General features: G+C 40.8%; 3 protein-coding genes across 4 annotated transcripts; 1 reads left to right on the top strand and 2 right to left on the bottom strand.

Moving 5' to 3' along the window:
* Positions 1-288: 288 nt before the first annotated feature.
* On the bottom strand, positions 289-8,261 carry LOC106588764 (DNA polymerase lambda). 2 transcript variants are annotated; one of them, XM_014178118.2, is made up of 7 exons: positions 8,118-8,261; positions 7,539-7,960; positions 7,113-7,439; positions 5,585-5,758; positions 5,247-5,375; positions 1,160-1,328; positions 289-862 (listed from the first exon to the last, which is right to left on the bottom strand). In XM_014178118.2, the coding sequence occupies exons 1-7, from the start codon at positions 8,161-8,163 to the stop codon at positions 528-530; spliced, it is 1,602 nt and encodes a 533-aa protein (XP_014033593.2). In that variant the 5' UTR covers positions 8,164-8,261; the 3' UTR covers positions 289-527. The 2 variants fall into 2 exon arrangements, with proteins under 2 accessions (XP_014033593.2, XP_014033602.2); XM_014178127.2 differs by lacking the exon at positions 5,585-5,758.
* A 226-nt stretch (positions 8,262-8,487) lies between these two features.
* On the top strand, positions 8,488-11,024 carry dpcd (deleted in primary ciliary dyskinesia homolog (mouse)). The gene is given in 6 exon segments (NM_001146513.1): positions 8,488-8,575; positions 8,809-8,889; positions 9,011-9,135; positions 9,351-9,484; positions 9,854-9,956; positions 10,426-11,024. Coding segments are annotated over 6 exon segments (612 nt in total). The 5' UTR covers positions 8,488-8,511; the 3' UTR covers positions 10,531-11,024.
* A 2,055-nt stretch (positions 11,025-13,079) lies between these two features.
* Positions 13,080-18,545, bottom strand: LOC106588752 (fibroblast growth factor 8b). The gene is made up of 5 exons (XM_014178096.2): positions 17,795-18,545; positions 17,629-17,665; positions 16,722-16,911; positions 14,398-14,504; positions 13,080-14,033 (listed from the first exon to the last, which is right to left on the bottom strand). Exons 1-5 carry the CDS (start codon positions 17,851-17,853, stop codon positions 13,740-13,742), a joined length of 687 nt encoding a protein of 228 aa, XP_014033571.1. The 5' UTR covers positions 17,854-18,545; the 3' UTR covers positions 13,080-13,739.
* Positions 18,546-21,823: the final 3,278 nt, after the last annotated feature.

Here is a 21,823-nt window from a genome sequence, read left to right as displayed (position 1 = left end):
TATGTGTGTTTGCCAGACAGTTTTAGAGGAATGATTCCATAAATGTAGCAAATTAACTGCCAATATGCCTACGTCCATTTAAATATGATGGGTGTTGAGTTGCGTTGCTCACCACCACTCACTTTGCAGGCTGACCTATGGTGAAGCAAAAAGAGCTTACCTCAGCCAATAATATTTGAGAGCGAGGACAGGCATTAATGAAAAAGAACAGCGGTTTAATAATCAATTCGTTATAGTAATAAACCAATAATAAACACAACAAAGTTGTAAAAACAAGGATTACCTAAGTGATTGTTAAAAGTAGTGTTTAATATTTCTGTAATCACCATTATCTTCATAAAAACATACCAAGCATTCACCATGCATCTTAAGTGTTTTTCCTGCTGTAAAATTAGATTATCATACAATTCAAGTCTAAAATCACATAAGCATGATCTTCACCTCACCACTATCACCACATCATAATTTTTCTGTAAAGATATAACTTATGCATCGACTCATACCACCAGTGTTAAAAACATCAACAGTCACCAGTCTCTTTCCTGAGGTTCCCTGAAAGGTATTCCCAGATGGGTGAAGACATCCTTCTCATACACCTTCAAACATCCTTGTCTCAACATGTCGCTGTTCAATGAGTGCTCTGATAGGCTGATGTGTTTTGTCTTGGCCAATGCCCTCATAGAGCGGTTAAACTGTGCCAAGCCGGTGAAGTACATGAGGGAGCAGGCTAACTCGCCGTAGGGCGCCATGATGATGTCGAGGCGGCGGTGGAGTCGGCCAGGTCCTGGCAGACGACACACACCCATGTACTTCTTCTGCTCGCCACTCTCCTCATGGCTCACTAGGTCGTCCGCCAGGAAGCCTGAATAATAAAAAAGAAAAAAAGAACAAGAATCGGGTCGCATTCATTAGGGCACACCGTAGCAAAATGTTTTGAAACAGAAAACACAACGATCATGCCTAGTGAATTATGATCCAGCCCTTAGCTTATCCCACTAATAAATACTTTAGATTTCAAATAAACGATGAATAATATCATTGTGAAAGAAGATGAATTGTCTATACAAGAGAGAAAAAAAACTTAATGTAGCTATAATTGGTTGGGAATTCACCGACAGTTAATAAATCAAATGTCCTGTATTTGGACGTGTCCTCCTACCGCTCTGGTGGAGGCTCTGTAACACTTTGCTAAAGACACCCCGGCGGGACTTCCCGTCTGGGTGAGAGATGAGGACGTCAACATCTCCACACGTGTCCTTCCCCTGGCGGTACGAACCACAGGCCATGGCCAACAGGCCAGGGTCCAGAAACTGAGCTGCCTCCTTCACCTATACAGTAGAAAAGGACAGGGATATGTTACAGTTTGTCATGGAATAACAGGGCTGCCTCCTTCACCTATACAGTAGAAAAGGACAGGGATATGTTAGTATGTCATGGAATAACAGGGCTGCCTCCTTCACCTATACAGTAGAAAAGGACAGGGATATGTTAGCTTGTCATGGAATAACAGGGCTGCCTCCTTCACCTATACAGTAGAAAAGGACAGGGATATGTTAGTATGTCATGGAATAACAGGGCTGCCTCCTTCACCTATACAGTAGAAAAGGACAGGGATATGTTACAGTTTGTCATGGAATAACAGGGCTGCCTCCTTCACCTATACAGTAGAAAAGGACAGGGATATGTTACAGTTTGTCATGGAATAACAGGGCTGCCTCCACCTATACAGTAGAAAAGGACAGGGATATGTTACAGTTTGTCATGGAATTACAGGGCTGCCTCCTTCACCTATACAGTAGAAAAGGACAGGGATATGTTAGTTTGTCATGGAATTACAGGGCTGCCTCCTTCACCTATACAGTAGAAAAGGACAGGGATATGTTCAGTTTGTCATGGAATAACAGGGCTGCCTCCTTCACCTATACAGTAGAAAAGGACAGGGATATGTTAGTTTGTCATGGAATAACAGGGCTGCCTCCTTCACCTATACAGTAGAAAAGGACAGGGATATGTTACAGTTTGTCATGGAATTACAGGGCTGCCTCCTTCACATGTACAACAGGAGAGGAACAAAGTTACAGTTTGCGATATCCAATAATTGTTTTGAGTTGGTAGCCCTTTACACTTGTACCTGTACCCGAATACGTGTTGAAAATGGCAGATTTGGGCACTAATAAGCGCCTAAATTGGGACGTAGTAGCTGTACAGTAACTATACATGACGTCAGAGCTCAGGCTCTGCGCTTCACAGCGTTGTATGGGTTTGGACTGACAGCCGTTCTGAACTTGAGCACCGCGCGCGTTAAGAAGTTGCCCCCATCTCTCCCAGTACTAGGGCAACGTTTGCTATTTTTTTGTTCCCTTAGTGAGGGAAATGCTGTAAGTTAAGAGGACTCTATGTACTTTGAAAGATGAGACGATGAGGATTATTATAATAAATACCACTTTGATGTCACACAAGCAAGCCAAAGACCCGTGAGTCCAAATGTGCACTTCACATCTCCATATCATGAAACTCATGGCATACACAGTGTCAGCGTTTATGATCACTGTTTGATGTACAGTTACAAGATGACATGGGGTCATACCCTGGGTTGTTCTGAACAGAATGAGCCTGTGTTTGTTTATTGTGAAGATAATTTGCAACCTGAAAGCACTCATGACTCCTTTCTATGCGCACCAAAATTCCAATCCGTTTCTCTGAATGACCTGGTGAAAGCCTAACTTATAACTTAGCTAGTCATGTTGCCAATAGAACAAGCTTTCAAATCATGCCCACCTGACCCAGACTGTGATTTATAAAGCATGGACTGTTTTGGGATTGTGTAAACAGCAACAATAATTGTGTGATGGCGGGAATGCAAGGTTGTGTTTTAAAACGAAACAACTACAAGTGTGCTTGCTCTCGTTTCCCAATGTTACAGCTAGGAGAGGTTAAAAAAAAGTACCTTAGAGTTGAAGACTTCTTCGAGTCATAAAAATGCATAGAAATGACTGAGGAACTGTGTACACTTTGGACAGGTGTGTGTCCACTTGGAGACACCAGTTAGAGGACTAACTCAAACCATTGTCATGTTTTTGTCTTATGTTGCACCTACCGCACATTTTTCAGGAATAGTGTTATCATGTTAGAGTATGTATCCAGAGTATTTTCAGATTTGTTATCAATAAATGTGGTGAAAAGTACAGTAAATGTAAAATGCACATAAAATCAACAGTGTAATGTTTGGATTCAGTCTTGTGTCAGGTGAACTGCTGTGTTCTCACCTTTGGTCTAATCATTTTCCCATTAACTCCAAACTGTTCCCTTTCAATTGCTACCATGGTTATGAATGTGCTTTTCATATTCCTTCTGTAAGAAGCATTTCAATTTAGCCCTATCCATATAGGCCAATTCCCGCAAGTGTAAAGGGTTAATGACTAAATCATTCCAGACTGGGCCATTTTTGTGCTTATTTATGATATTGTAGTCGCATTCTCATTAAATATTCATTGTATGGCAAAAACAATAAGGCTTAATTCATTCATTTAGACTACATTTTCAACATATTGATACAACCTAACTGAAAATGGCACAGTTTTGATTTGTAAAGCTCAATTAGAGTATAGTCTTGCACATCATGATATCATCAATGTCAAATAGCACAATATTCAATTTAATCATATATAGTCGCCCAACTCTAGACCACACTGAATTAACTTTGTTTCACATACAGTGAATAATGTTACCGTTTGGGATACAATATATGGTGGGGGCTCTCTCACCTAAACATTTACAACAGGACAGGGACATTTTGTTTGTTTGAAATACAGTCAAATCTGTGGTGGGGTGGGATAGCCTGGGAATCCAAATTGAATCGCTGTTTCCCTATTGTTTTTCTGATACACTATTGTGTTTCACTATAGTCTCCGTTAAAAAACAACTGTGAAAAAGAGCAATTCAGCTTGGATCCCAGACCAGTTTGCATACAATGTATTTATAATGAATGGTTATGGGTTCTAGACTGTTTCAAAGTTTTCCCCAGTAATGTTCTCTCAGGGGCCTTCATTATAACAGAAAGGTTGGTTTGTTTCTCGTTCATATTTGGACTCAAAATAACATGTTGTACGCGTGTTGAATCTTCAAGACATGTCCTCAAATTTTATTTATATTACCTACTTGAAATTAGAAAAGAAAATGGTGTATTTTCATAAAGCCTTGCCGGTCAACAGGTAAGCATTAACTGTATTCAGGCAGGCCAGATACATTTTGACGACACTACATATTATTTTGACAAGCCACAAGTCAGAAGGACACATGCTATAGTCATCTTTCTAATCTGCACTTTATGTCTGGCAGCCACGAAAGCAACAGGGAAATCCAAGTAATACTATATGAAAACAACTGGCTTTGTACCCGGTGCTCCCAGTGACCAGGGCAGCGTTTCATTCCACGATTATGTTCCCTCCCCTTCACAGATCTGATAGGACTGGACAGGTGAAAGCAATAAGGCGGAATCATAGCTAGATAGAGGTCTCATCTTTGTATCTGTGCCATTATACATGCGACAGTATGGAGCTATCTCCATTTTCAAGTAGTCCATTTTCTTCTTCTTCATTGGCTGATTGCTCCCAACTCATAGGAGTCCCCACGCAGTTGATTACTTTAAAGTGGTGGAAGCCCTCAATGGCAGTGTCCATGCTAAAACGGGTTATATCCATGATGAGTCCTCTATCTTTATGGGCGTAATCTAGGTGAGTTTTTTGCTTTACACCCACCCAGCTTTCTCAGATCCATGAAAGGGAGTGAACGGAGGCAGAGGGGGAGGAAACACCTTTCTGGAATGAAACACAGCCCTGGTATCTGCTGACATATGATGCGCCAAGTTTCTAAGAGTGAGTTCCCCCCCTTAGGGATGCGGCCGGCAGGACTCTGACAGAGAGTGGGATGTCTGCTTTCTCCATCACACACAGACCAGGCTAGGAGGACTGGACTGACAGTCTGCTTAGGGGCCAAGGCAAACTTAAAACATCTGAACTTGGCTTTGAGGTCCCGTAGCATTTCACTTTACAAGATCTCTTGTTCGCAAGGGGGTTAGAGTACTGGACTGGAGACACTTTTCTAAAGAAACTCTCTTAACCCCACTAGATGAAGTGGGAAGAAGAGGCCTGTTTAGTCTATAACTAATATAATGTTGGAATGTTACATTTTAACATTGATTGACCTTTAATGTGGGTGCTTGAGACAATAAGAGGGAGATGTGTTACCGTTTTTTCAATGGCGGCTGCCTCTTCTCTGGGCATCCGGTCCAGAAAGTCGTCGTAGTGTTTGAGTCCAATTATTTGGTTGTGGTTCAGATTGGCCTTAGTGCAGATGTCCTCCAAAGTGCAGAACCCCTAAGATGGAAAATATATATTTTTTTAGCTCATGTCAAATCGATTTGTATCACACTATCAAACACTAAAATAACTGCACACTCCACAATACAAAAATAACAAATCTTACGCAGTCATAGCTGTGTTGCATGCAAAATCAGAGAGCGAGAAAGAGAGACACACACAGACAGAGAGACTGACTGTGTGACTCTAAGATCAATCCATCTAACCTGTGTGTACCAAAGCTGGGCAGTCTTGGCCCCTGCCCCCCAAATATTGGTGAACATCTCCAGTACTGGCACTGCCTCTCCCAAGTGATCTATCTTACGGAGGTGCCCACTCTCCATGATCTCCATGACCTTGTCAGCCATCTTCTTGCCAATGCCCTGGATCTTACAGGCCTCCTGAAATTTGACAGGCATGGTTTAGTAAATTACAAGGAGTTAAAAGGCCCACTGCAGCCATTTTTATACTAATATCAAATCTTTCTGGATAAAAATGATGTACCTTACTGTAATAGTTTTCCATTCAAATGGTCAAAAATATTCAAAAATTGCTTTTAAGCAAAAAACTAATTTGCGGAAGCAAGAATTTAGCAAGGACTGTCACCGTGGGGAGGGAAAAACAGAAAACTAGCTGTTATTGGCAGAGAGGTTTGGAACTCTGTTACTGGTCTACTAACTAATTTACCAAGCTGAAACTAATTTACCAGCATATTTTATTTTTGTTACTTTAATTGCTATAATTTTTGTATTTATATTGCAAGAAATGGAAGTTACAAGTGTTAAAAAAACACAAAAATCTCTAAGTTCAAACGGGGGGGGCACTAGCCTTCTCCAGGCCTCCCCCCGCCGGTACTCAGCAGCACAACCTTATTAAAAAAACTTGTCAAACCATGAAAAACATGCTGATTAGAAGGTCCTGTGTAGATTGTGTTTTCAACAAATGAAGCAACTATCAGGAAATAACATTGGTCACATTGTCACACTTTAACTCTACCATACACGTCACGTTGCTTTTCCATCAGCATCTCGTCAAAGTGACGTTTTACTTGCTACACAGAGCACGTTGTTTTGAGAGCGGAGAGGAGCAGATGGGGAGTGTCTGTATTATATTTTTCCTACTGTACTATACCATATTAATTGATTATGCATAAGTACAATAGTTTTGGCCCAGTTTTTTGCAGGTACTAGTGGTTGTACTAAATGATCCTCTAATTTTCCAAGTTGCTAGATAGTCAATGTAGCTAGCTAGCTAGTAGTAGCAGCTTCTTGACTTCATAAATCTATGTAAAATAACCATCGGTGTATAGCTGAGGCCATATGCAACAATAATCAACTATTTCTCATTATTTCAATTTAGAATGAACGCGTTTCTTGAGCTTGATGCAACACGCAGCTTTCATTGATTTAAAAGGAAGCATTTCCTCAATGGCTTCATCAGCTGTCGTACAATATGATACAAAACACAGTAAAACAGAATTTTTACTGCACTGGGCCTTTAAGGACTCCTTTCAGGCCACCTGAAATTGAATCACCAGCAATCAATTTATGCATCCATCAATACACGATTTATGCATCCATCTTGTCAATAACAGGGATGCAGTTGCGTAAACCAACCAACTAACCAACCTATCAGCCACATTTCACAATGTTTGCAATAGTGCGAATCGAGAGACAGGAATGAATTATGCTGACACAAATACAAAATGACCGACCATAATCACCAACTATGCAGATATGGGACTAAATAAACTACCTCATAGGACGTGATAGGCCTGTGGTAGCTCTTGAGGGCGTTGACAGCTTTGGAGTAGCCCAGTGCTCTCCATCTGTCCCCCTGGTGCGTGTAGGCCTTGGCCAGCACCTCCAGTTTATCTGTGATGTGCTTGTTGTGGTTGTCAACCTTGGACTGGGAGGACTGGGCACACACCCACTTCCCTGAGAGAGGCTTCTGTTGGGGGTCTGAGTGGGCAGTGGCGGTACTGGGGGTCTCGTCCTTGGGGTGCAAGCCACTGATCAGAGCCTCCAGATCGCTCTGGGAGACGCCATATTCGTCTTTGAAGTCATCTTTAGTGTCTTGGACCTATGGATACATGAAGTAATGAAGTGTATGATTAGGGCCAGAAGAAGCTATCATGCAGTGACAGGGTTATGGTTAATGGTTATGTGGTCGTCAACCTACAGTCTCTGTTGACTCATCTGGTTTTGTTTCATCAAAGATCGGCTGCTTCATGTCCTGTGTGGCTGGGAGTGGGATACTGTCGAGCACGTCTTCTTTGACACCGTCCTTTGTAGTTTCCATGTCTTTGTCTGGGTTGAGTAGGCTGTAGTCTGCTGTATCCAGCAGTCTCTGCTCACTGATGCAGGTGCTAAGCCAGGTGCACTTCAACAGATAAACTGCAGAGGGCAGCCTGTCCACTTTGAGCAGCCTGAGAGCCCTGTCACAGTCCATACTGTCATCCACTACTACATGGGTGACTGTGGGACAGAGGGAACTCTCAGTTTGGCCTCCATTCTGGACAATCTGTCTCTGGAAGATCTGACATCTGGCGCTCCCGATGCCGGCTGGTAATACGTGTACGGTGACGCCCTGGAAAGCACTCCCTGAAATGGGATTGTGAAAAAGTAGTTTTACACACAGGGCTTGTTCAACATCGACTGATCTACTGTTATAAAATCATTATTATTTGTAGATCTGTCAATCAGTCACAATTTGCCCAAAATGCATTACGAATTTGATGCTCTCAAACACGGCCCACACCTGTAACAGGTAGTTTCATCAGACTTCCTCTTTGGTGGGGGGGCATCCTTTCCCTCACGTGCCCCTGCTCTCTTCACTTTGGGGAAAGCTTTCATAATTCCGTATGTTTTACCCCTTTCGACGACCAAAACACAAACCAATGTGACAATGCAGATGGTTTAAAATAATTTAACTTCCGGTTCGTTATATACCTATTTTTAGTTCTTGCACGACAAAGTTACATATTTTTCGAGAAAATATTGTACAAAAGTATGTATTATTTATTGAGTAAATGTAAACATGTTTTTGACAGATTATGGAGTTTAAAAAAAGGAAAAATGAATTATACGTTTCACGATGACCTCCGTTGCCGTGGCTACACGTGATGTTTTAGGAAGTATCCGTTTTTTGCAATATGGCTGTGCAGAGCTGGTCAGATCTCCTAAAAGCATCCACGAAAACCGCTTTAATACACGATGGTGAGTGAAACAGAGAGGTGTAGGCAAGTTATCATCATTATTGTGTTTTGTATCACAACATTTACCCTTGCATTCAACTAGTAAGACTTCAGTGTCAATTATAAGCTCGCTAGCATTAGCCGCTAACTAACACTAACCTTCACTTTGCCTAGAAAATCTGTTTAGCAAAGATGAAAGCTTGCTAGTTCACATTTAAATGCATTTATATTAATGCTTTGCAAACCTCTTTCCAGGGAAAAGGAAGATACACTATCTCTTTACAGATGGGAAAGAAATGGCAGAAGAATATGACTTGACAACAGATGAGCTCATTGGTAAGCTTGTTTCAGATTAGACATCTTCTAAAAAGTATCCTGCATTAGCTACATTGCTTCCTGTGCATTATATTATTTCCACTCTCAGCTGTTGTTAGTTACATGTATTCTTTCTTTGCAGTACGGAAGTGGCGTTCAAAAAGCACCTTGAAGGGACAGGGACCATGGGAGATAGAAGTTGGAGAGCCAGTCCCATCTACTGTAGCCTGTTTGGAATCAGATGTTATCAAGGAAAACTGTTCAAACGTGAGGTGTATTATACAATATTTACATCTGTTATATTTCAGGCCATGATCTAAATTGCTAATTGATTCTAGTATCACCATCAGTACTGATCCAAATGTGTCAACTAATACTTTTACAATCGTGGAATGAACTTCATTTTCATCATTTTACTATTAAATGAATCATCAATAAACAGTATGCAATTAACAGTACAATGCTCTGTTGTATTTCCTCAGCCTGTATTTATGCGCAAAGACACAAAGACCAGTTTCCTGTGGAGAGTCCGGAACCTTCCGTACCCCAAAGAGGTCTACAACATTTCAGTGGAGCCTGATCAACGATGCTGCATCATACGAACAAATAACAAAAAGTAACATCCGAATAGCCTCTATTCCATTCTCATGCCAAAATGGCTTTAATAGTTAAGCATACAGTTGATATGTTTCCCCTTCTTAGAAATCTACTGATAAACTGCTAGGCCTATATCACTTCAGATATCGTTAACTACAGGTCCCTGAAAATTGATACCACATTCAAAGTCTATATAATTTCTACAGTTGTAACATCTTCACAATGGAGAAGGCCTCCTATATTTTCCTTTATTTTCTTTTGTCAGTGCTTGTTACAGTTCCGCAATGTAAGTGAGGCTGGCTCTCCTATAGGTGGCACTGTTGACAAAAATATTGATCTCTTGCCTTCAAGAAACCCTTTTCTCACTGCGGTGTGTTATCCTTTGCAGGTACTACAAGAAGTTTAATGTTCCTGATCTGGACCGAAGCCAGCTGCCATTGGATAGTTCCGCGCTCAACTTCACCCATGCCAATAACACGTTAATTGTCAGTGTAAGTACTCCTGACAACAACAACAACAAACAAACCAACTACAGTACTTCTCAAATCCCACCTTGGGTGATTTTAATCTCTAGATTGAAACTATATTTTTGTATTCGTCTCACTTGTATCAGAACACGCCTATAAACTCAAGGGAATCATTGAATTACTTAGAACAAACATTAGGATAGCCTACTAAGTATCTGATGAAGAGATTGACCGTTACTTTATGTGTATACCTATCATAATCGGTTCCTCTGTACTATTCGATTTCCTATTCCTTGTGTTTGTTAAAATTGGCACCCTATTCCCTATATAGTGCACTACATTTGAGCCTGACTGGTCGAAAGTAGTGTACTATGTAGGGAATAAGAAGCCTCTGTGTTATCCCACTTCAGGCCAAACATTATACTACAGGATGTACATGGAAGGGAAAGGGGTTTCTATAGAGGTAATGACATATTCTGTCTTTCCTTTCAAGTACAAGAAGCCCAAGGAGATATTAACCATTGAGCACGAGCTACTCCAGGAGGTGAAGAAACTGAAGGGAACCAATGAAGGGGACGTCGACTGCAAAACTCAATGAAGTCCCAGTGTGGATCTGAGGGGATGTCACTCAAACAAGTCATTTTTGATTTGCACTGGTGATGCAGTATCCTGTATTTTTTTCTACTCTGATTTCTGGTTCTCAATGGGATTCCACTATTGGAAAATTTTTGCACAGTGCCTTGTCCATACTTTCCATTGTGTTTATTGCGGTCGGGCGGGGGGATGTTGAATTGAGACAGTGAATTACAGACATAGTTACTTGTTTAAACTTGTTCGTTTTTGATAGAACACTTACAATTGTTCTGTCAAAAAGATATTTGAGAAATGCCACTGCTGTTCTGTAAAAAGTTCTGAATCGTTGTTGTCGAGATACGAACACTTATTGGGTTTAATACGCGTTGTTGTCCTTTCAAGATGAATACAATTCCATAAGATTGTTAACAACTGTCTTTACATCTCTCCTTTCCCTTAACTATGCAAACTCTTAGTTGTTAAAATACTCCAAACGCAGAGAGTTCATCCTGCTCCCACAATTCTTGGTCTCCTTCCCTTGTAAAACACTTTAACACACAATGCCTTTTCCCTATTCTTTCCACACACACAAACACACACACACTGTTCTCGACGGGGTCGCCCTTACAAGCACGTCCCATTTGTGTTAACTGAATACCCTTATGCTCATGATTGTGCAGCCCAGAGTAGGCCACCCTGAAAGCCATTATGGCCGAGCTAGCCAGTACTAGCAGGTCTTACTGGTCCCCTGAGCCTGGCCCTGTCCTCCAGGGGGTGACTTTACTGGCCCAGAGTCCTCCAACAAATCCTCTCGCAAACCCCAAGACTGGGGATAGCCAAGGAGAGGTATGGAGCTTGGATGACAGAAGCACTATATTACTAGGAAGTGAACAAGTCGTATGCTTCTTTGTAAATATAGGTTCTTGCATGACAGTAGTACTGAATTACTGCAAAGTGGAAAAAGGTTGTAGGCTCTTTTGTAAATCGAGTACCACACTGAGCCACAATGAGAAACGTTATCTGACTGAATGCTTGATAACTTTGACCATCAAACTCTAGGGAGATGAGTAACAAGACATTATATCTGACTAAGCTAATATGACTGAGGTTTGACCATCAAAGTTTGATTGAATGAAATGAAAACTGAAGTGAAATTTTACTGATTTACTTTTTAACACAATGTGTTATTGTATAGAAGCTTACCTAGAGCAGTTCAAAATGAAACATAGATGCTGCATGAAAAGAAAACAATGCTGCAAAAAAGGAACAATTCCATTTAAATACCTAGTGGTGATTCTTTGCATTTCTGGGACTCTATGTGCCTAACCAAGTGAGCAGTACAAGGGCTAAACACGGCGACTAAACCACAGGTCACTCACTATTGTGCTTTGCGTACTTCCTAAAGGGGAGGAGATATGTCATGGGATTTGGGAACCAGATCCAACCAAAGCACAAGATCTGAGAAAAAAATTCTCAACTATTTTCTCAAATCAAGAGTTGCTGTTGGATTGCTTTGACTTTGTGTTGTCCAAATAAAATGTTGGACACGGAATTAAACGACCATTTGGAGGGTGATTTGCGTACACTGCTGTCTTTTCTCATTTGGCAGAGCAGGATAATGCTTCAATTAAAGTGCATGATGGGTCCTAGTAGCCATTGAGCCATGAGGATAGCCATTCATTTCTCAATAGGAGTAACAATAAAAACACTAAAAGTTCAGAGTTTTTATCCTTTCAGATTTATTGAACCTTTTTAATCACAGCTTTTAGTTGTTCATTTGTTTGCAAGTCCTCAAAGCTGGTGGCGCTTGGCGCTTAGCTATACTGAAAAAACATTCCTCATATTTGGAATCCGACCTTTAGCAAACAACCAATAGGACATCCAGACTTCAAACAGTGAGAAAAAGAGAGGAAGGGAATAGAGAGAGAGAGAGAGGGGCTGCTCTGATTCTGTTGTGCAGCCAGGCCGACCGGGTCTTCTTCCCCGTCATCAGATTCTGTGGTGCAGCCAGGCCGACCGGGTCTTCCGATTCTGTTGTGCGGCCAGGCCGACCGGGTCTTCTTCCCCCTGTCATTTGGCCTCTGCCGGTCATGCTCAGTTGCTCCTGGGAAAGAGAGGAGGGTTTCTTTCTGCCACGTCCTTTCATTCCCGAATGCCTCTTCCCAGCCATTCCCCCTCTTTCAGCCGGTGCCACATTTTGCCACACTGAGCCCTAGTGCTCTTTCGCTTCCCTCCCTCCCTCCCTCCCTCCCTCCCTCCCTCCCTCCCTCCCTCCCTCCCTCCCTCCCTCCCTCCCTCCCTCCTGTGAGACTAGCTTCTTTTTGATAACTGACCCCTCCTCGTGTTATTATTCGAACCCACTATTGTATAACATGTCCTTTTATATGAGGGCCACAAAGGGCCCATTTGATCACAGGGTTACGGTGTGTGATCGTGAGAAATGCAACTACATGGTGGTAACCTTTGTCTCGAGAACAAAATTGTGGGCTGACCTCATCTGCTTTTAATGCATAGCCCCAACTATTCAGGCCCAAGTCTCACTTGCTGAGCACATTGAATTGCAGTAGCCTGTCACAGATATTGCCCCTCAGTTATCTGGGTCTCCAGTTTTTTTGTCAACGTTAGAACCTTTGGGACCCCAAAGTGACCCAGCTAGAAAAATGGTTAGAAACGGCGCATTGACTCAAAATTCTTTTGTGATTTTAATATACACTCTACAATAAATATTTCCATCATTTAAAAGTATTTTACAAATCTTCCAATTAAAAATATATTCAAATATGTAGAAAACAGACTAACGAAAATGAACGAAAATGGCCTCCTAAATGCAAAATAATGTGTTTTACATGTATTCACTGTTAATTAGTTGATGCAACCACATGATGATCCAAAGATAGCTGCCATGTAATGTGTATTCATTATTTCTCTCTCATAACATCCTCTCTTTATAGCTGAGTAGGGTTATCACTAAGCCCAAGATGTCCTTTCATTCATTCAAATCTCATCGAGTGCTTGAGCACTAAAATCGTCCTCTGGTTATAAAAACTCTTTCCTACGAATAAACCTCGGTCTGACGTAGCAGATTAGATAGCCTACTCATTGTTTTAGACACAATCCAGTACAAAACATAACAGAAGGACTCCTTGCAAGGAGCAGAAATGTGGTAGTGGTATTTTTGTTTGGTGTATTCCCCTCCCTCCCTATGCTTCCTCTTCTTCTTCGTCTGTTCTTTCCTCAGTGGGCCCCTGAGCTGTGGTGATGGGTATGTTTAGTCCTCCGAGGGTGGAAGGGGACCACAGGGAGGGGGAGGACATCAAAGGGCTGGGTGTCACCCAGGAGGTGGCCCTTGGGCTGGCGTTTCATGAAGTGGGCCTCCCTCTGGTGTTGCTTGGTCCTGGAGGCCTTGCGGGGCCTTCCTTTACGTGTGAAGGCCATGTACCAGCCCTCATATTTAGCGTTCTGGAGAGCAGTGTAGTTGTTCTCCAGAACGATCTCTGTGAAGATGCAGTCTTTGCCGCGACCCTTCCGCTGTTAGAGAGAGAGAGGAGGGGGTGAGGGTGAGGGTGAGAGACGGAATGACGGAATGATTTAGGGGGTCAGTCTCTGAGGATGTTAAAATATTGTTTTGACAAGTAAATATCCTATCAATCCTTCATGTTTCTTTCCAAATCATGTCCAACTCCCTACAAGGGCTTTTCTGGTCATAACTCAAGTGAAGAACCTTACACAGGACAGACATGACTTTTCCCTGAAACGTTGTATTCATGGTCACAGTCAAAATGATGACATAACTTATTGAACTCAACCGACCTCCAGGGCTCACATGAAAAGAGATGTACATTTTAATGTGACTTCCCTAAATAAAGGATTAATAAATAAATCTAATATTTACCTTGCCAATCAATTTCCCCGTCTTGTTCATGCAGATGTAGTAGCCAGTCTTTGCCCCTTTGATCCGAATACGACTACCAAACGTGTCCGTCTCCACCACAAGTTTGGCTAGAAAAACATAAAACACATAATATTCTTAACTTTATTCAGCTCAGATAATGCACAATGGTTCTCAAGCTTATGAGGTTATTCTATTTTGTGAACACGATATGCATGCATTCGTAACTTTGAGCTAAAACCCTTGTGAAAAAGAATCCAATAGTGGTATCATTTGAGACTGAATTGAACTTGAAGACTGTGAGACTATGTAGTATTGACGTGATGACATCAGAAAGGGTGTTAAGTTATTGTAATGAAGGGTTCAGAGGACTACATTTAACCTCGATCTAATAACCAAAAGTGATGTATTATATTATAATGACTTTAGCAGAGTTGTACTACTCGTTATCATGGCATCAACCTTGCATGCAGCGGAAAGAAAATTATTGAATATGGCAAAACCTTCAAACATAAATTAAATTCGAAACATTGGCAAAAAACACTGAAGTCTTTTAGAATAGCAGCAAGTGGCTTTGACTTCGCACTGAGCCATTGTCATTGAACAGCTATAAAATGCCGCGCTACGCTCCACTTAGATGATGGTGGGGAAGGAGGAACAAGGGAGTGAGAGAACATAGCGGTCAGCGACACAGCCACAAAAGCACCGAGCAGTGGTCAAATTTGGGCCTGCTACAAGAGTGACACCCACTTAGGACATGCACGCTCGAGCCAAGGCGAGGTGTGTGTGTGTGTTTGAGGGAGATGAAGAAAGAAGAACAGAGAGAGAAAAGGGGATAAAATGAAGATGCTGACTTCACCGCTCTTTATAAACCGAGTCATACATTGAGTTGTAAAGCAATGAAAATTCCTCATTAAATGACACTCCAAAAAGCAGGCAGCAGGCATAGGGAGAAATAGATGGTTGTGGTGGAAAGATGGCTAGACAGACCAAAAAAAGACTTTGGTGACAGGAATTTGCTCCCTTTAAATTGAAGACAATCTTTTCCTTGTGGGGAGAAAAAATTCCCAACCTCTCATAGATTTCATCAAAACAGCTGTCTATATTGTACACTTTGTCCATAGGCTATACTCTAAGAAAAACTTGTTCTAAAAGGGTTCTTTATCTGTCCCCATAGGATAACCCCTTTTGGTTCCAGGTAGAACCATTTTGGGTTCCATCTAGAAACCTCTGTAGAAAGGGTTCTACATGGAACCCGAAAGGATTCAATCTGCAACCAAAAAGGGTTCTTCAAAGTGTTCTCCTACGGGGACATCCGAATAACCTTTTATGGGTCTAGATAGCACTTTTTTTAAATAGTGAATGAATACGTCTAGACCACCACTGTTGAGAAATACAACTTTTTAACTTCATGTGGATGAAACCGTGCGATGAATTTGCACTGAGAAATGTTGTGCTAATTATTACACTTGGCAGAAATGCAGTTTACCCAAACCCTTCCAAAAACAATGCATTGTCTCTAAGGGCCATTCAGCACCACTCTGGATAAGTGAGTTAAAACAAATCTGTTTTATCAATGACATTTATCACATTTTTGTCATTCTCGTGGCAAATGTCAATCAGTTACTGATATTTTAAACCACTAAATCGCGTGTAAAAATGTCGTACTTTTTTTGGTATGTTTAAGCAGATATGATTGAATTTATGTTTTGTTCAAAGGATGGACTTGAGAGAGCTAGTGTATATTTATAACATTTAAATATTACGGTATTTGAATATTCATTGACATGTGTCCATCAAAAACCAATGGGGGACAGAATTAAACAAAAACACATTCGCCTCAAATAACTTTGGGTAAAAAATATGGCATCTCAAGGTTATGAAAATTGGAAGTCATATTTCTTTCTTTCAACCGCTTCTGAGAGGGTAAGCTACTCAGTAAATGTTAAGAAGGTAGAAAGTAAGACGAGATCTGATGTGTTTACCAGATATTCTGAGTGGGTTTCTCCCGAGAATCCCAGTCCAGAACAATACTATATAATCCATTTCGAATGCATTTTCTCCCTCCCGCCGCCTACTCAAACCTAGACTTCTCCATGCTAAATAGAACTGTTTGCTTTTTAAATGGTAACATTTTCATAATATACCTAATTTTCTTCTCCAATAGGTCTACATGACTTTTAAATTGACGTGTCCATAAGTAGATTTAAGTAATTACAAAATCTGGAATAGGCCTAGGCCTGTTAAATCCTACAATTATTACGAAGATGCCTAGGCCTACTTGAAGGCTCCCATTTCATGCTGGGGGTGATTTATTCGTTTCTTACCGTGCACAGCTCCGTCGTCGCCCATGGCATTCACTTTCTTATTGCCCAGAACCTGGACATGTTTGCCGCTGGTCCGGCTGTAGAGCTGGTAGGTCCGAATCAACCGGCGGCTCATCCGGTCAGACAACCGGCACTGCTCGTTCACATGGTGCTTGAAATTAGGAGGTGGGGAGTGGGACTGCACTGTGTTCTATCAAACAAGAAAAACACATACAATAAAAAAAGCATGAATAAAAGCATTGAAGTATAAAATAAAAGCATCAATGAGAGAGCATAGCCGAACTGATATTTAATGCTAATTGATGTTCAGTCTAAATGAATGAGAAGCAGATCAAGTTATTTTCCAACCAAAACATATTTATATATTTCAAAGAACACCAATCATATGCTTTTCATATGGGCTTGGGCTATAGGCATTTCAAAGGGAATCGCGGGCACATGGCTTTTAGAAGAGAAAAAGTGCCCTTGCACGGTGAGTGTTTGGGGAGATGCACGCAGCGAGTCCGCTGTCCTCACTCGAGATGACATGCCTATGATAGGTTGTTTTACCACGAATGATCTTTCACCCCCATCTCCCTTAGCTATATCCCTTAACGATTATTTTTCAATTCAGCCATACGCCATCCCCATATGTTTTAACAATTACCTTTTAGGCTCGCGTTTACGTCTTTTCAAGATGTTTGACTTGTTGCCAACTTCTTAGGGCTCATAATAAAATGTTTTCATTGTTATTACACATTTACTGCAGATATGCAAACGAATTGGATTAATATCAATAAGGATAAAAACGCTTGTAAATGGGTATAATTAGTTGCATTGATGGACTGAAATCTTTTTAAGGGGCTATGAAATGTTATTGTATGCCCATTGCGCTGCAAACTTCATAAAAATGCATGCAAGTTGGTACCTGTGTGTAAAAACACAGCGCTAAGAACTGAAGTAACCTGAAACATAAAAAAGAAAAAAAGAATAATGTTTATGTTTCATATACATTTCCAAATATGTCAAGTAACTGTGTAGGTCTATATAGCCAATTCCTTAAATCTTAACAGTTCAGTAGTATAATAACTCACAGGTAGCCTAATCTCGATGTTCTAAGCCTCATATTGAAATAAGTCAAATATTTCTTCATGAATTCCACTATTCCAATTCCACATGAGTTCTCTGGGAAATAACAGTTCTTCCCAGCGGGAATTTCAGCTTGGATTTTATCTCCCTTCTGTTACAACTTATAAATGGATAGCCCGACGATGGAGATCCAGAAACAACTGAAGGTTCGGTCCAATGTTCCAGGTAGGATTCACATTCACTCATTGACAGTATTCACAATAAAACGTTCCGGGACGATTTAAAGACGTTCAGGGGGCCATCCAGAATTACAAGTCCCAGGGATAGAGATCGCACTGTGATCAAGCGACCACCGTTATTCCACAAGTCGGTCAATTCCCTCTCGTGTCAATCATCCCTCCTCTGCAGAATTCAAGGTCTTCTTTGATGTTGCTTAGTAGAGATAATGTATATCCCGGTTGCTTTCGTGGAATTGTAATACATCCAAATGCACTGGTGGGATGGAATTATTACGCGCATGGAGATTAGCCTATTTGTATGCATATTTTACGCGCGACAGCGAGGAGATGCATCTCCATTCAATAAAAAAAAGGAATCTTGCATAGATATGAATAAAAAATGGTTGCAAAATGTATAGTTCTATTTTTTTTGTAGCCACTGGTGATGTTTGCTTCTCAAAGAAACGCTGTTACGTGGTCGGTATAGCGGGGCTCCAATGTCAACCTCCCACACGTGTGTTTCTTGTGGTCCCGTTTACTTCAGAATACAGCGGCTCCTGCCCTCATCATTTAAATACTTTCACTTGCGAGAAAGGCAATATCCTTGCAGAGAGCAGGCGGAGCCTTTGGTGGGAGATAGTAACAGGCTGAGGAGGACTGAAAGTGGCATGTATTGATTGACACCTGACCATGATGAGGTTTTTCACTGACTAGGCTTATTAGGCTACTTCCAGTGTTGGGATTGTTCCCGATTTCACAAGTTATCAAACATGAATGTTTCAGCTCAATTCTTAATAGTATAAAACATGAACAATCACGATAAAAACCTATTAATTGTTATTTGTCAACTAATCAATCAACTAATTCATTTCCAATAAACCATGAATAAAAGTTAAATACAAATATTAATTTCATGTAGATATTGGCCCTACTGCATCACACAACAGAATAGCAAAGAAAGCAAGCCTATGTTCCCTGGAATCTACTTAAGAAAATATACAGCAGCATTTACCTCTTCCCCTACTGCAGGTTAGTGGTTGTTTCTTACTGCAGGTTAGTGGTTGTTTCTTACTGCAGGTTAGTGGTTGTTTCTTACTGCAGGTTAGTGGTTGTTTCTTACTGGAGGTTAGGGGTTGTTTCTTACTGCAGGTTAGTGGTTGTTTCTTACTGGAGGTTAGTGGTTGTTTCATACTGCAGGTTAGTTGTTGTTTCAAAGTGGAGGTTAGTGGTTGTTTCATACTGGAGGTTAGTGGTTGTTTCATACTGCAGGTTAGTTGTTGTTTCAAAGTGGAGGTTAGTGGTTGTTTCATACTGGAGGATAGTGGTTGTTTCATACTGCAGGTTAGAGATTGTTTCATACTGCAGGTTAGTGGTTGTTTCATACTGGAGGATAGTGGTTGTTTCATACTGCAGGTTAGAGATTGTTTCATACTGCAGGTTAGTGGTTGTTTCATACTGCAGTTTAGTGGTTGTTTCATACTGCAGTTTAGTGGTTGTTTCATACTGAATGTTGGTGGTTGTTTCATACTGACTGTTGGTGGTTGTTTCATACGGCAGTTTATAGATTGTTTCATACTGGAGGTTAGTGGTTGTTTCATACTGAATGTTGGTGGTTGTTTCATACTGGAGGTTAGTGGTTGTTTCATACTGGAGGTTAGTGGTTGTTTCATACTGAATGTTGGTGGTTGTTTCATACTGGAGGTTAGTGGTTGTTTCATACTGCAGTTTATAGATTGTTTCATACTGGAGGTTAGTGGTTGTTTCATACTGAATGTTGGTGGTTGTTTCATACTGGAGGTTAGTGGTTGTTTCATACTGGAGGTTAGTGGTTGTTTCATACTGAATGTTGGTGGTTGTTTCATACTGGAGGTTAGTGGTTGTTTCATACTGCAGTTTATAGATTGTTTCATACTGGAGGTTAGTTGTTGTTTCAAAGTGGAGGTTAGTGGTTGTTTCATACTGGAGGATAGTGGTTGTTTCATACTGCAGGTTAGAGATTGTTTCATACTGCAGGTTAGTTGTTGTTTCAAAGTGGAGATTAGTGGTTGTTTCATACTAGAGGATAGTGGTTGTTTCATACTGCAGGATAGTGGTTGTTTCATACTGCAGGTTTGAGGTTGTTTCATACTTCAGTTTGGTGGTTGTTTCATACTGCAGTTTAGTGGTTGTTTCATACTGGAGGTTAGTGGTTGTTTCATACGGCAGTTTATAGATTGTTTCATACTGGAGGTTAGTGGTTGTTTCATACTGAATGTTGGTGGTTGTTTCATACTGGAGGTTAGTGGTTGTTTCATACTGGAGGTTAGTGGTTGTTTCATACTGAATGTTGGTGGTTGTTTCATACTGGAGGTTAGTGGTTGTTTCATACTGCAGTTTATAGATTGTTTCATACTGGAGGTTAGTTGTTGTTTCATACTGCAGGTTAGTGGTTGTTTCATACTGCAGGTTAGTTGTTGTTTCAAAGTGGAGGTTAGTGGTTGTTTCATACTGGAGGATAGTGGTTGTTTCATACTGCAGGATAGTGGTTGTTTCATACTGCAGGTTTGAGGTTGTTTCATACTTCAGTTTGGTGGTTGTTTCATACTGCAGTTTAGTGGTTGTTTCATACTGGAGGTTAGTGGTTGTTTCATACTGAATGTTGGTGGTTGTTTCATACTGGAGGTTAGTGGTTGTTTCATACTGGAGGTTAGTGGTTGTTTCATACTGAATGTTGGTGGTTGTTTCATACTGGAGGTTAGTGGTTGTTTCATACTGCAGTTTATAGATTGTTTCATACTGGAGGTTAGTTGTTGTTTCAAAGTGGACGTTAGTGGTTGTTTCATACTGGAGGATAGTGGTTGTTTCATACTGCAGGTTAGAGATTGTTTCATACTGCAGGTTAGTGGTTGTTTCATACTGCAGGTTAGTTGTTGTTTCAAAGTGGAGGTTAGTGGTTGTTTCATACTGGAGGATAGTGGTTGTTTCATACTGCAGGATAGTGGTTGTTTCATACTGCAGGTTTGAGGTTGTTTCATACTTCAGTTTGGTGGTTGTTTCATACTGCAGTTTAGTGGTTGTTTCATACTGGAGGTTAGTGGTTGTTTCATACTGAATGTTGGTGGTTGTTTCATACTGGAGGTTAGTGGTTGTTTCATACTGCAGTTTATAGATTGTTTCATACTGGAGGTTAGTGGTTGTTTCATACTGGAGGTTAGTGGTTGGTTCATACAGCAGTTTAGAGATTGTTTGCTAAAGGAGGTTAGTGGTTGTTTCATACTAGAGCTTAGTTGTTGTTTCATACTGCAGTTTAGAGATTGTTTGCTAAAGGAGGTTAGTGGTTGTTTCATACTAGAGGTTAGTGGTTGTTTCATACTGCAGTTTAGTGGTTGTTTCATACTGGAGGTTAGTGGTTGTTTCATACTGGAGGTTTGAGGTTGTTTCACACTGGAGGTTAGTGGTTGTTTCATACTGGAGGTTAGTGGTTGTTTCATACAGCAGGTTAGTGGTTGTTTCATACTGCAGTTTAGTGGTTGTTTCATACTGGAGGTTAGGGGTTGTTTCATACTGAATGTTGGTGGTTCTTTCATTCTTGAGGTTAGTGGTTGTTTCATACTGCAGGTTAGAAGTTGTTTCATACTGCAGGTTAGTGGTTGTTTCAAACTGGAGGTTAGTGGTTGTTTCATACTGAATGTTGGTGGTTGTTTCATACTTGAGGTTAGTGGTTGTATCATACTGGAGGTTAGATTTTGTTTCATACTGCAGGTTATAGGTTGTTTCTTACTGGAGGTTAGTGGTTGTTTCACACTGGAGGTTATTGGTTGTTTCTTACCTCACGTT

Source organism: Salmo salar, chromosome ssa02, assembly GCF_905237065.1.
Source record: "Salmo salar chromosome ssa02, Ssal_v3.1, whole genome shotgun sequence".
Taxonomy (NCBI): domain Eukaryota; kingdom Metazoa; phylum Chordata; class Actinopteri; order Salmoniformes; family Salmonidae; genus Salmo; species Salmo salar.
This window is presented reverse-complemented; position numbering and strand designations above follow the sequence as displayed.

Bases quoted from the DNA above. Each gene is read 5' to 3' on its own strand.
- LOC106588764 (XM_014178118.2), bottom strand. From the start codon at position 8,163: ATGCCCCCCCACCAAAGAGGAAGTCTGATGAAACTACCTGTTACAG. The intron at 7,440-7,538 runs GTAGGTTGACGA...ATGTATCCATAG, and splicing joins CAGATGAGTCAACAGAGACT to GTCCAAGACACTAAAGATGA. The intron at 1,329-5,246 runs GTAACACATCTC...TCTACTGTATAG, and splicing joins CAGCCGCCATTGAAAAAACG to GTGAAGGAGGCAGCTCAGTT.
- LOC106588752 (XM_014178096.2), bottom strand. From the start codon at position 17,853: ATGAAGAAATATTTGACTTATTTCAATATGAGGCTTAGAACATCGAGA. The intron at 16,912-17,628 runs GTACCAACTTGC...CTTGTTTGATAG, and splicing joins CGCTGTGTTTTTACACACAG to AACACAGTGCAGTCCCACTC. The intron at 14,034-14,397 runs GTAAATATTAGA...TCTCTCTAACAG, and splicing joins CGGGGAAATTGATTGGCAAG to CGGAAGGGTCGCGGCAAAGA.